Source organism: Rhinoderma darwinii, chromosome 5, assembly GCF_050947455.1.
Source record: "Rhinoderma darwinii isolate aRhiDar2 chromosome 5, aRhiDar2.hap1, whole genome shotgun sequence".
Lineage (NCBI taxonomy): Eukaryota > Metazoa > Chordata > Amphibia > Anura > Rhinodermatidae > Rhinoderma > Rhinoderma darwinii.
The window spans coordinates 297,582,788-297,595,245 of record NC_134691.1 but is presented as its reverse complement, the minus strand read 5'-3'; the positions used below and the strand labels follow the sequence as shown (position 1 = coordinate 297,595,245).

The 12,458-nt window shown below is 40.1% G+C and overlaps 1 protein-coding gene across 2 annotated transcripts in view; it reads right to left on the bottom strand.

Moving 5' to 3' along the window:
• Positions 1-2,096: 2,096 nt before the first annotated feature.
• Positions 2,097-12,458, bottom strand: part of VILL (villin like) — a 55,439-nt gene continuing 45,077 nt past the window's right edge. For both annotated transcript variants that reach the window (XM_075827327.1, XM_075827326.1), the window contains 5 exons: positions 11,582-11,726; positions 10,984-11,172; positions 9,675-9,743; positions 8,023-8,307; positions 2,097-3,168 (listed from right to left, as the gene is read on the bottom strand). In XM_075827327.1, coding sequence (XP_075683442.1) covers positions 3,055-3,168; positions 8,023-8,307; positions 9,675-9,743; positions 10,984-11,172; positions 11,582-11,726 — 802 coding nt within the window. In that variant the 3' untranslated portion in view covers positions 2,097-3,054. The remainder of the gene's footprint in view (positions 3,169-8,022; positions 8,308-9,674; positions 9,744-10,983; positions 11,173-11,581; positions 11,727-12,458) is intronic.

Genomic DNA, 12,458 nt, shown 5'->3' with positions numbered 1-12,458 from the left:
TCCGCAGCGGAGCCGTTTCTCCATTGACTTCCACTTCTATTTAGTAGGGTTCGTTTAGACGAAGCGGAAAATTCCGCTGCGGAGCATAGGCTGCGGTGCGGAATTTGGTGTCCGCAGCATGCAATGGATGTTGCGGACTGGTTGTGGACTCATGGCGGAATTTCTCCATTGACTTCAATGGAGATTCTAATTTCCGCAATGAAGTCCGCAGCTGTCATGCACATGTTATGTGTGCTGCGCATGCGTCTTGCTTTTTTGACATGACATTTCTTCATTCTGGCTGGACCTATGTATTTCTAGGTCTACATCCAGACTGAGGAAGTCAATGGGGCTCCCGTAATTACGGGAGCGTTGCTAGGCGACATCAGTAAATAGTCACTGTCCAGGATGCTGAAAGAGTTAAGCGATCAGCAGTAACTGTTTCAGCACCCTGGACAGTGACTACCGATCCCAATATACAGCAACCTGTCAAAAAAATAGAAGTTCATACTTACCGAGAACTCCCTGCTTCTGTCTCCAGTCCGGCTTCCCAGGATGACGTTTCAGTCTAAGTGACGGCTGCAGCCAATCACAGGCTGCAGCGGTCACATGGACTGCCGCGTCATCCAGGGAGGTCGGGCTGGATGCCGAAAGAGGGACGCGTCACCAAGACAACGGCCGGTAAGTATGAAATTCGTTTACTTTCACTCGGGAAAGGGCTGTCCCTTCTCTCTATCCTGCACTGATAGAGAGAAGGGAAGCACTTTTACCGCAGTCCGCAGCAGCTAGTCTGCATCAATTTACTGCACATTTTGGGCAGATTCTGTGCGGCATTGATGCGGACAGTTGCGGAGGAAATCCGCCACGTGTGGGCATGCCCTAAGGGTATGTGCACACACAAAATCAAAAACGTCTGAAAATACAGAGCTGTTCTGAAGAGAAAACAGCTCCTGATTTTCAGACGTTTTTTAAGCCACTCACGTTTTTCGCTGTGTTTTTTACGGCCGTTTTTGGAGCTGTTTTTCTATAGAGTCAATGAAAAACGGCTCCAAAAACATCTCAAGAAGTGACATGCACTTCTTTTTCGCGGCTGTTTTTTACGCAGCCGTTTTTCAAAACGGCCAAGTAAAAAAACACACCGTCGGAACAGAACGCCGTTTTTCCCATTGAAATCAATGTGCAGATGTTTGGAGGCGTTCTGCTTCCGATATTTCGTCCGTTTTACGGCCCGAAAAACAACTGAAAATAAGCCGTGTGAACATACCCTAAGGGCACGGCCAAACGTGGCAGAGTTTTTCCGCTGCAAATGTTGGTGCAGATTTGATGGAGGTGAGCTGTGACCATCACCTATTGTAAATAGTGTGATCCTGTGTTATCTACCCCTAGCTTTATAATAAAGGTGTTAGGCCCCATGCACACGGCCGTACCCGTAATCACGCCCCACGATTATGGGCACGGGTGGCCGTGGACAGCCACTCGCATTTTCGGCCAGTGCTCCCGTACAAAGTATGGGAGCACAGCACGTAAAAAGCAAGAGAACGGACATGTTACATAATTTGCGGTACACTTCTACGGCCTGGACACCTTCCCGCAAATATACGGGAAGGTCTCCGTGGTCAATAAAAGTGAATGGGTCTGTAATTCCAGACGATTTTTACGGTCTTGTGCCTGGGGCTTTACCTTGTAATCCTGAATGTGATGATAATGAGATTGGTAGCTGCTGAAAAGTGATTTCTACAAAACCAATAATGGCCTTTTAGCTTAGTGGCCATTAGGCTACTTCTGCAAGCTTTTAGGATTTTTTTTTTTTTAGCATAGATAGTGTCATAGCAAATAAAATAAAAAACAAAAAACGAATATAAACATTAAAAAATTTCACATAAAAGTTTGATTTAAACAATAGGGCATTTCCTGCTGATAGATCCCCTTTGAGCATGTACTTAGATGAAATATCCGTAAACTATTCCTTTTAGTTGTAAAGCAACAAAAGCAGAAACCTACTTCATAAAAAGAGTCAGTGACAATCACAATCCTATATTTTAGTGCCCAGACTTCTTCCTCTGTTTTTCAACCAAATAAAAAGAAACATCACAATGAACTTAGTGTTTATTGGATCACACATTCGAGTTAAACAAAAATTAAAAGATTAGAAAAAAAGTCACTTAAGACTTTTGCAATGGCACATCATTGAGATTTATGAAGCACGGGGAACTGCTCTACATTGTATGATAGGACAATACTTATCAGCTTTATCATGGCAACTAAAATTTTAGATGGACAGATGACATCAAAATAATACAAAATAAGAAATCTGAGAATAAAATACTCCATTAAAAAGGAACAAATTGTTAGTGTAGAATCTGGGTATACAGTAGGCAAACAAGTATAGTGTTATAATAATACATTTATATATATATATATTTAAAAAAAAAAGGTATTCTCACCCCCCTTTCTAAAGTAATTCCAGACTTATAACTTATCTTTAGAGGGTAACTCCAAGGTAACAAATACCCCCAAAAACATAAACTGCAGTCACAGCTGGATTTTCAAGCTTAGTATTGTATTACAGTAGAGCAATTCCACCCTACAGTTGTTAATATATGGATGGAGTTGCCCCTAAATCTGTTGCATGGTCTCAATATGGATTGTGACTTGGGACATTGATGCTATTTGACATGATATCCATTCTCCTTCACTTTGGAGCATGGTAGAGTTGATCTATAATCAATGTAATATCATATTGTAGGTAATGCCGGCCAGTGGTCCTGAAGCGGGTTTTATAAGCGGTTTATCAAGATTAATTACTTATATTGGCATCTATCTATAAAGAAGCAGATAAATAGTGCAGCTTAGTACAAATAATAAATGTAATGACCGATGAAATTTAAAAGGCCACATCTTCTAAGACAGTCAATAAATGGAAATGAACAGTACAGGGTGTAGGATGTCAGGTCTGCGTGGTCATATACATGGAATTATTTAAGGACTGTGTACTGTATGTGACTGCTCCCTCAAAATGACGAAATGTGAGTTTTCCAGCATAAAATTAAAAAGAAAAATTGGAAATTCTATGTATTAAAACAGGCCATTCTGCTTTTTGACATTTTGCTGCTTCCATTTTGGCATTTGGATGAACTCGGATTTTGGCATCCCAAAAATATTGGCAAATTCATCATCAGACAAGTACATCTGTAAAAAGAAAATAAAAATAAACGTATTAATATCATTAATTGATTAGTATGATCTATAACTCAAAAATATTCAAATGAAACAACGCTCGTGTAATAGAGTGGTGGGTGCAAAGCAACTAGAGCTTAATCCACAGCTCAAGATGCCATACTAAAAAAAAGATTGCAGCACTCCGGCAAGGTAACGTAATAAAATCTGTGGTTTTATTTGCCCGTGTTTACAGCTAAGCGACGTTTCAGTTCCATCATTTAACGATTTTTTAAGCAAAGTGATACATGTCAGAGTATTTAAAGAGGCTCTGTCACCAGATTTTGCAGCCCCTATCTGCTATTGCAGCAGATAGGGGCTGCAATGTAGATTACAGTAACGTTTTTATTTTAAAAAAACAAGCATTTTTGGCCAAGTTATGACCATTTTTGTAGTTATGCAAATGAGGCTTGCAAAAGTCCAAGTGGGTGTGTTTAAAAGTAAAAGTCCAAGTGGGCGTGTATTGTGTGTGTACATCGGGGCGTTTTTAATACTTTTACTAGCTGGCCGTTCTGATGAGAAGTATCATCCACTTCTCTTCAGAACGCCCAGCTTCTGGCAGTGCAGACACAGCGTGTTCTCGAGAGATCACGCTGTGTCGTCACTCACAGGTCCTGCATCGTGTCAGACGAGCGGGGACACATCGGCACCAGAGGCTACAGATGATTCTGCAGCAGCATCGGCGTTTGCAGGTAAGTAGCTACAACGCCGATGCTGCTGCAGAATCAACTGAAGCCTCTGGTGCCGATGTGTCCGACACGATGCAGGACCTGTGAGCGACGTCACAGATCTGCACTGCCAGAAGCTGGGCGTTCTGAAGAGAAGTGGATGATACTTCTCGTCAGAGCGCCCAGCTAGTAAAAGTATTAAAAACGCCCCGATGTACGCACATAATACACGCCCATTTGGACTTTTACTTTTAAACACACCCACTTGGACTTTTGCAAGCCTCATTTGCATAACTACAAAAATGGTCATAACTTGGCCAAAAATGCTCGTTTTTTAAAAATAAAAACGTTACTGTAATCTACATTGCAGCGCCTATCTGCTGCAATAGCAGATAGGGGTTGCAAAATCTGGTGACAGAGCCTCTTTAAGACATGTGAACTAGTTACATCATTAATAATAATAAAAACATTGAAGTGACACAGTGCATAGAGTCATAGGAGTTCATATACATCATAAATATGATCAATGTATAAAGTGCATAGTCATCATATAATGCATATAAAACATATTAATAAGGGACAGCCATTCACTCACCAATCCATAGGGAACCATGGAGATCACGTGTAAAAAAAAAAAAAACAGCCATGTGATATGCAATGGCACTCTGAAAACTGAACTGAGCATGCTCGGCTATAGAGCCAATCAACATGCTAAGCTGTACAACCGATCAGTACTCTTGAAAGATCAGCCAATAGGCAGAATGCTGATGTTATGCCCTACCATGGTAACAGGTTAAACAAAGCTGGCTGCAGTATGACTCACAACACATGCTGTTCACCCTCCTGACAACACGGCGGCCATATTGGAAAATCTCTTGTATACATAGGAGTAATGAAGAAATGGCAAAAGTGCCCTTACTCCTTCAAGTCTAATGGCAACCATCTTTAAAGAAGTATAAAATAAGCTCAGATATAATATCTATATATCGCAGCCATTTTTCGGTTTTTCATTTTAGTTTTTTCAGCTTCAAATTTCCAAAAGCTATAACTTTTTTATTTTTCCATTGATATAAGGGCTTGTTTTTTTTTTGCGGTCCAAATCATAGTTTTTAAAGCCACTGGGAGACTGTAAAAAAAAAAAAAAAAATCTTTGTGGGTTGGAATGGGAAGATAAACTGTGTTTCCTCCATTGTTTTGTGGGTTCAGTTTTTATCGCGGTCACCATGCAACAAAAACATAAAATTAAAGGGTTTGTCCAGGCAGGGGGTGGTTTTTCATACTGATGACCTATTCACCGATTTATGATCGGTATGGGTACGACACCCAGACCCCGGAAGCTATGCAGTGGTTGGTGCCAGAAGCAAATGCATCCGGTCACAGTATAGCGGATGTTCTGCACTACTTCAGCTCTGCTCCTATTCAAGTGCAGGCAGCCAGCATGATATCATGTTGATAAAATGTGGTGTTTTAATTCAAGGCCTCATTCACATGGTTGTACTGAGCTGTGCGAAGCCATAATACAGCACCCATAGACTTCTGTGGGGTGCTACTTTACCTCCACATGCCTCCAATTTCATACAAAAGCATATGGACGTCTTTTCTGTTGGATTCATATGAGGGGGAAATGTTGCATTGTATGCTGTATAACGGACCTGCAGATTAGCACTAGCCAAACACATATATCAAATTATAGTACCAAAAAGAGAAGCCACAGAGTCTATAAGTCAAAAGATAAAACATCAATTTTATTTCATAAATTCTAAAAAATCAGTACATGGACTATTTAAAAATGAATCTCCACAGATGACAAAGAGGACAGAGACCCCCAGGCGAAGGCGGAAGCCGAAACGCGCGTCGGGGCAGGTCACCATCTTTGAGACACAGCAACATGGGTCAGTAGTCCACCATTTATCCTAGGTCTTTCTCTTTATTCTTTTGCACTCAGCACTTTACAATTAATATATGGAGTCTGATGGAATAATGGTAGGGGGTTTTTCTATTGGATTTCCTGTCGAGGCTGATAACAGTGGAGTTCTTATATATCTCTATAACCAGACACATAAATGTCCGATATTGACTTTGCACTATGCACTTTTGTATTGTACTTTATACCAATGTATATGTAGATATATGTGGATATATGACCGATATTTGAACCCTCGTATGATAACTGTCTTATGTTTGGCGGTCCTTTTTTGTCATCTGTGGAGATTCCTTTTTAAATAGTTCATGTACTGATTTTTTAGAATTTCTTAAATAAAATTTATGTTTTATCTTTTGACTTATAGACTCTGTGGTTTCTCTTTTTGGTACTATAATATATATAAGTTGTACAGTCGTGTTATATGGGGTAGTGATTATGTAAAATGCATGTATATACCCTATGGATAGGTTCTATTACATACAGTGGAGGAAATAAGTATTTGATCCCTTGCTGATTTTGTAAGTTTGCCCACTGTCAAAGACATGAACAGTCTAGAATTTTTAGGCTAGGTTAATTTTACCAGTGAGAGATAGATTATATATTAAAAAAAAAAGAAAATCACATAGTCAAAATTATATATATTTATTTGCATTGTGCACAGAGAAATAAGTATTTGATCCCCTATTAACCATTAAGAGTTCAGCCTCCTCCAGACCAGTTACACACTCCAAATCAACTTGGTGCCAGTATTAAAGACAGCTGTCTTACATGGTCACCTGTATAAAAGACTCCTGTCTACAGACTCAATTAATCAGTCTCACTCTAACCTCTACAACATGGGCAAGACCAAAGAGCTTTCTAAGGATGTCAGGGACAAGATCATAGACCTGCACAAGGCTGGAATGGGCTACACAACCATAAGTAAGACGCTGGATGAGAAGGAGACAACTGTTGGTGCAATAGTAAGAAAATGGAAGACATACAAAATGACTGTCAATCGACATCGATCTGGGGCTCCATGCAAAATCTCACCTCGTGGGGTATCCTTGATCCTGAGGAAGGTGAGAGCTCAGCCGAAAACTACACGGGGGGAACTTGTTAATGATCTCAAGGCAGTTGGGACCACAGTCACCAAGAAAACCATTGGTAACACATTACGCCGTAATGGATTAAAATCCTGCAGTGCCCGCAAGGTCCCCATGCTCAAGAAGGCACATGTACAGGCCCGTCTGAAGTTTGCAAATGAACATCTGGATGATTCTGAGAGTGATTGGGAGAAGGTGCTGTGGTCAGATGAGACTAAAATTGAGCTCTTTGGCATTAACTCAACTCGCCGTTTTTGGAGGAAGAGAAATGCTGCCTATGACCCAAAGAACACCGTCCCCACTGTCAAGCATGGAGGTGGAAACATTATGTTTTGGGGGTGTTTCTCTGCTAAGGGCACAGGACTACTTCACCGCATCAATGGGAGAATGGATGGAGCCATGTACCGTCAAATCCTGAGTGACAACCTCCTTCCCTCCACCAGGACATTAAAAATGGCTCGTGGCTGGGTCTTCCAGCACAACAATGACCCGAAACATACAGCCAAGGCAACAAAGGAGTGGCTCAAAAAGAAGCACATTAAGGTCATGGAGTGGCCTAGCCAGTCTCCAGACCTTAATCCCATCGAAAACTTATGGAGGGAGCTGAAGATCCGAGTTGCCAAGCGACAGCCTCGAAATTTTAATGATTTACAGATGATCTGCAAAGAGGAGTGGGCCAAAATTCCATCTAACATGTGTGCAAACCTCATCATCAACTACTAAAAACGTCTGACTGCTGTGCTTGCCAACAAGGGTTTTGCCACCAAGTATTAAGTCTTGCTTGCCAAAGGGATCAAATACTTATTTCCCTGTGCACAATGCAAATAAATATATATAATTTTGACAATGTGATTTTCTGTTTTTTTTTAAATATAATCTATCTCTCACTGGTATAATTAACCTAGCCTAAAAATTCTAGACTGTTCATGTCTTTGACAGTGGGCAAACTTACAAAATCAGCAAGGGATCAAATACTTATTTCCTTCACTGTATATTAAAATGTATAACGAGCTTGTGGCTACTCAATAGTAAAAGCTAGAAATGTTGAGTAGGAAGGTCAGTCAATTGGCCAGCTTTATCCTTTAGGCACCAAAATTGCTTGTCCAGCATATATTGCAGTGCTGAATTTGCATTATTAAACTCTGCTTACCTCTTTTTTGCTGGGGTCTACTCCATCAGGCAAATCTTCTGCATTTTTGTTAAGAAGCAGACTCTTATCAAAGACAAGATTTCCATTGCTCTTTGTCAATATTTCTACTTTAGGGAGTTTCTGGCTTTGTGCTTGTTTTTCATTGGTGCTGGCAAGATTACCGTTGCTTTGTGGCAGGTCACCATTGGAATGGGACTGGTACACAGGAACTTTTATGTTCTTATTCTCTGTTTTTACTGGGACACCAAACTTGTTTGTGTTGTTTAGATTTGTATTTTGCAAGTCCTAAGAAGGAAAAAGTAAATTACAAGGGCTATCTTGTTTCAAAATATGATAAAAATTATCTGTACCTTCAAAAACTTTTGATATGTCATAGAGACATTTCAGAAGTTTTGATCGGTGGGGTCTGGGTGCTGGGAACCCCACCGTCATAAAAAAAAGGTGCAGAAGCGTTCAGCTTAGTTCCCTGCACCTTTGGCTGTGGTCAGCGCTCCATGGTAGGTGGAAACAGGGCTCATAGACATTCTTTGTAAGCCAGTCTTCAGCCTAACAAGAAGCGCCGATCACAGTTAAAGTGGCAGAAGTTCATGACATCAAAAGTTTTTTGAAACTACAGTTGCTCTTTAAATCAATCAATCTGCAAAAGATATCACATTTACTAATTCGCTTGATGTTGTGACAATGCTTGGTTTTCCCAATCTATAATCTAGTCACGTTACTGCGCCGACGCTATCTGTGGACCAGATCAGTCACGTTTCTATTTCTCATCATGTGACACTTTCCCAGCATTCAAAGCATCTAGAATACTAAACGTCACTAATCACATGACATTTTCTTAATTTTCTTGTGACTTTTCGTTCCCTGTTTGAAACGCTACCACAATGAAACATCACAGGTCATATGACGTTTCATTCCCTGTTACAAACGTCTACAGAACAGTATCTCATAGGTCATGTGACGTCTGTTCTGCTTTAATCAACTGAAAGTAACTTGGAGGAAGAAAATCGGATGAGGGAGGGGGTAGAGTCCGCGAGAGCGGCAGAGAGGACCCATGGGAATTGTAGTTTTTAGGTCCAGTAACATGGGACTGCCCTGTTAGAAGAAGCCGTGAGCGGAACCACGGGATCCACAAAACAGTGGGAATCACTGAAATTTTAAATAAAAGTAATACTGAACTTGAGTTTTATGAAACCATGTTTGTTTTCGGATAAACCCTTTAATACAATAACGTTTTCATGTAAGGGTCAGGTCTTATATGGATATTTTAAGATATGGGCCCCAGCGCGGGTTGGGCCCATCCCCTTTACTATTGGGAGACTAGAACCTGTGCAAAAACTGTATGTAAGCACAGCCTTATATTTACACTGGGAGATGAGGGAAGCCATGGGTAAATATTACAAGTGCCTAGGGTTGCCACCTCTTCCACCCAAAATTTCCAGCCAACTTTATTATATACTTACATGCGTCAGGGTTTTGCTATGATTTTACACAAATCGCAGCAAAAAAGTGTCACAGAATTAGCACGCATTCTGGTTATATCTTATAGTAGGAGCTGCTATTTTGCACTTTTAGAAGATTTAAATATAAATTAATATACATGGCCCTTTAGTAACAATAGTGTCTCATGTAGTAAAACAATCCAGCAGACTTACCACGCTGATCTGAGAAATGGCAGAGACATCTCCTAAGTTCTTCTTCATGTCTTCATAGGATAAGTCAGACTGTTGGGAAAAGATCATTTCTATTTTAACAAGAATGTAGCCAGGGAAACCAATATATTTGCACATGTTCTACCAGGTCTGCCATATTCTTCTATTTATTGTTTGTCTGTTTGACATTGTTATTTTGTAAAAAAAAAAAAAAAAAAAGGAGATAGGATTTTCTGCCTTCTCACGGTATATAATTTAAAATGTAATTTCATCACTTTAAGTGACAAACAAGGCCAGTTTGAGAGAATGTGGTTTCATGATTCTCTTAATCTCAGATAATGTGTATCAAGGAACCTTCGTGGACGTGTTGGCTGACCTTCTGTTCCCTATCATATACCACCCTTCAGCATATGTTGGCTATATTCCCTTCTATCTATGTATAGAGCCCAACCTTTTATAGCTCCCTAGATGTCCATTATTATTATTATTATTATTATTATTATCCTCTCTGTGTTTAGTGTTTTACTGCATCTTTATGTGACTGCAAATTTCCTCCAATCTTCCCTCCTTCTAAGTCCGAATTCACACGAGCGTGTTCGGTTCGTGATATACAGTCTGTATGTCGGCCGCATTTCCCGGACCGAACAGACTGCACGGAGCCGGGCTCCTAGCATCATAGTTATCTATGACGCTAGGAGTCATTGCCTCGCTGCGGGAAAACTGTCCCGTACTGTAATCATGTTTTCAGTACGGCTCCCTGCAGTGTGTTCGGTCCGGGAAATGTGGATTACCTTGGGCCCTTCAGAGGAAATGATGGTCTACTCTACAGCTATACAAAACATGTGCATGTCTATGTATGTGCATGGGACATGTGCAATCCAAAATAGTGATATGCTCTATTCCAAATGTGGCTTTAGATGGCTTGTCCTCTGCTGGATCTCATGGGCCCTGTTGTGGCCTGGTACTATCATTGCGTCAGGCCCTGGTCCACCAGAGAATGCTTTAGAGTTTTCTTGCGGCTCAATCTTATTATAATGATAGAAGCAGTATTGAAGACACCATGCTTTTTTTTTTCCAAGACATACACTATGTCTCAATGTTTTTACAGACAACACTATGCACTCCTGCCATTGTTCCAGGGCTAGTACAATGTGCCCTGTCTGGTATGTTTATATATTTTATATACTTTGATCCCACTTCTGCATTTATATATACTTGAAATAAAAATCACTTAAACATTACGTGTCCTATTAATGGAATAACTTTGAATATAAGATAGAACTGTGACTACAATGAGATTGATCTTACTTACACTCCATTTGTGAGAGTCCCAGGCATTGAACCAGCCAGTGAAGGTAGGAGGTTCATGACCTTGTTTTACTGTAACTATTGGAGTTGATAAGTCTCGCCCGGCTGGATGAGATTTCAGGTATTCTTTTGATGAGTTAATGGATTCATTCTTCTCATACTCATTTGCTGATTTTCCAATCCAAAGGAAAAGCTGAGGTGAAGGAAAGTATTTTTCTTTGTTAGGTTTAACTATAAAACCGGTATTATTATCTCAACATTTACATGTGCTTACTAATAATCTTCAGAAGGTCTTAAAGCTCTTCTTCCATACATTTGGAGTTTATAGTGAAAGCATGTTGGGGCTCCAAGTGTACCTCTTTTATTTTTATCTACTAAACGAATGTTGCTGAGCCGTAGGACTCCTTCCCGCTTTTACTTGTTAGCCTTATCTACCAAATTAGCATACGTGTTTTTTTTGTACATATTTTAGTTTATATATGAGATATCTATGACAATGCTAAATAGTGACCAATATCTCATCTCCGTTTGCAATGTCTAATATAATCCTATTATGAAGAGAACATCTGATTGGTTGCTTTGTAATAGTAACAATCACGTACCTCTTCCCAAGTATCAAGTAACATGACGTCATCTTCATCAAGGTCACTCTGGGCAAAATCTACCACTTCGGTCATAATGAATCGACCCGTCTGATTGGAACACTCAAAGAGTCGGGGTTTGTACTGCACAACAGCTTCCTGGAATCTATACAAAATATTACAGGAACAAGCACATGTTGAAAGAGCATTTCCACCCATTTAATAATGTGTTGTCACATTTGGGAGGTAAATTAATACCAGCGTATTATAAATACATTGCAAGTCGTGAGCCAATATCTCTCAATGTTGATAAATGAGGGGTGCTGAAGCTACGCTCAGAAGCAGAGAAGTTAGAGCCATAGCCAGGGTGTGGTAATTCTGAATTATTTACCCACATATTAAAAAAAAAATTATTCAGTTGCTGGAGTCATTTTTGCCAAAGCGACAACAGGAAGTGCGGCCATATTGGTTGTCACTAACATTATTTTCTTCTCAGAAACTGACAATCATTGTTCACTCTATCAGCATGTTTTACCAGGGACAAAGTGACAGATTTACCATCCGTTTCTGAGAATCTAATTCAAAAGTGACAATCAATATGGCTGCACGTCCTAGTGTCACTTATGCAAAACAGACCGCCACTACAAAACAGAAAAATGACAACTGATATATATATATTGTGAGACAGTGACAGGTAAAGTCATTGAGGGAAGGTATATTTCCCCTAGAATCCTGTCATATGTATCCTAGGCTCCAGGGAATGAGTAGTTCTTGCAATAGAAAGCTCTAGTTTTCCAATCTCGGCTTAAGGAAAAGCCAGAAAAAAGGACCTGGAGTTGGATTGGAGAAGAGCAGGGCGGGTTCCCCAATCCCTAGTCCATCTCTGTTTGTAGGACAA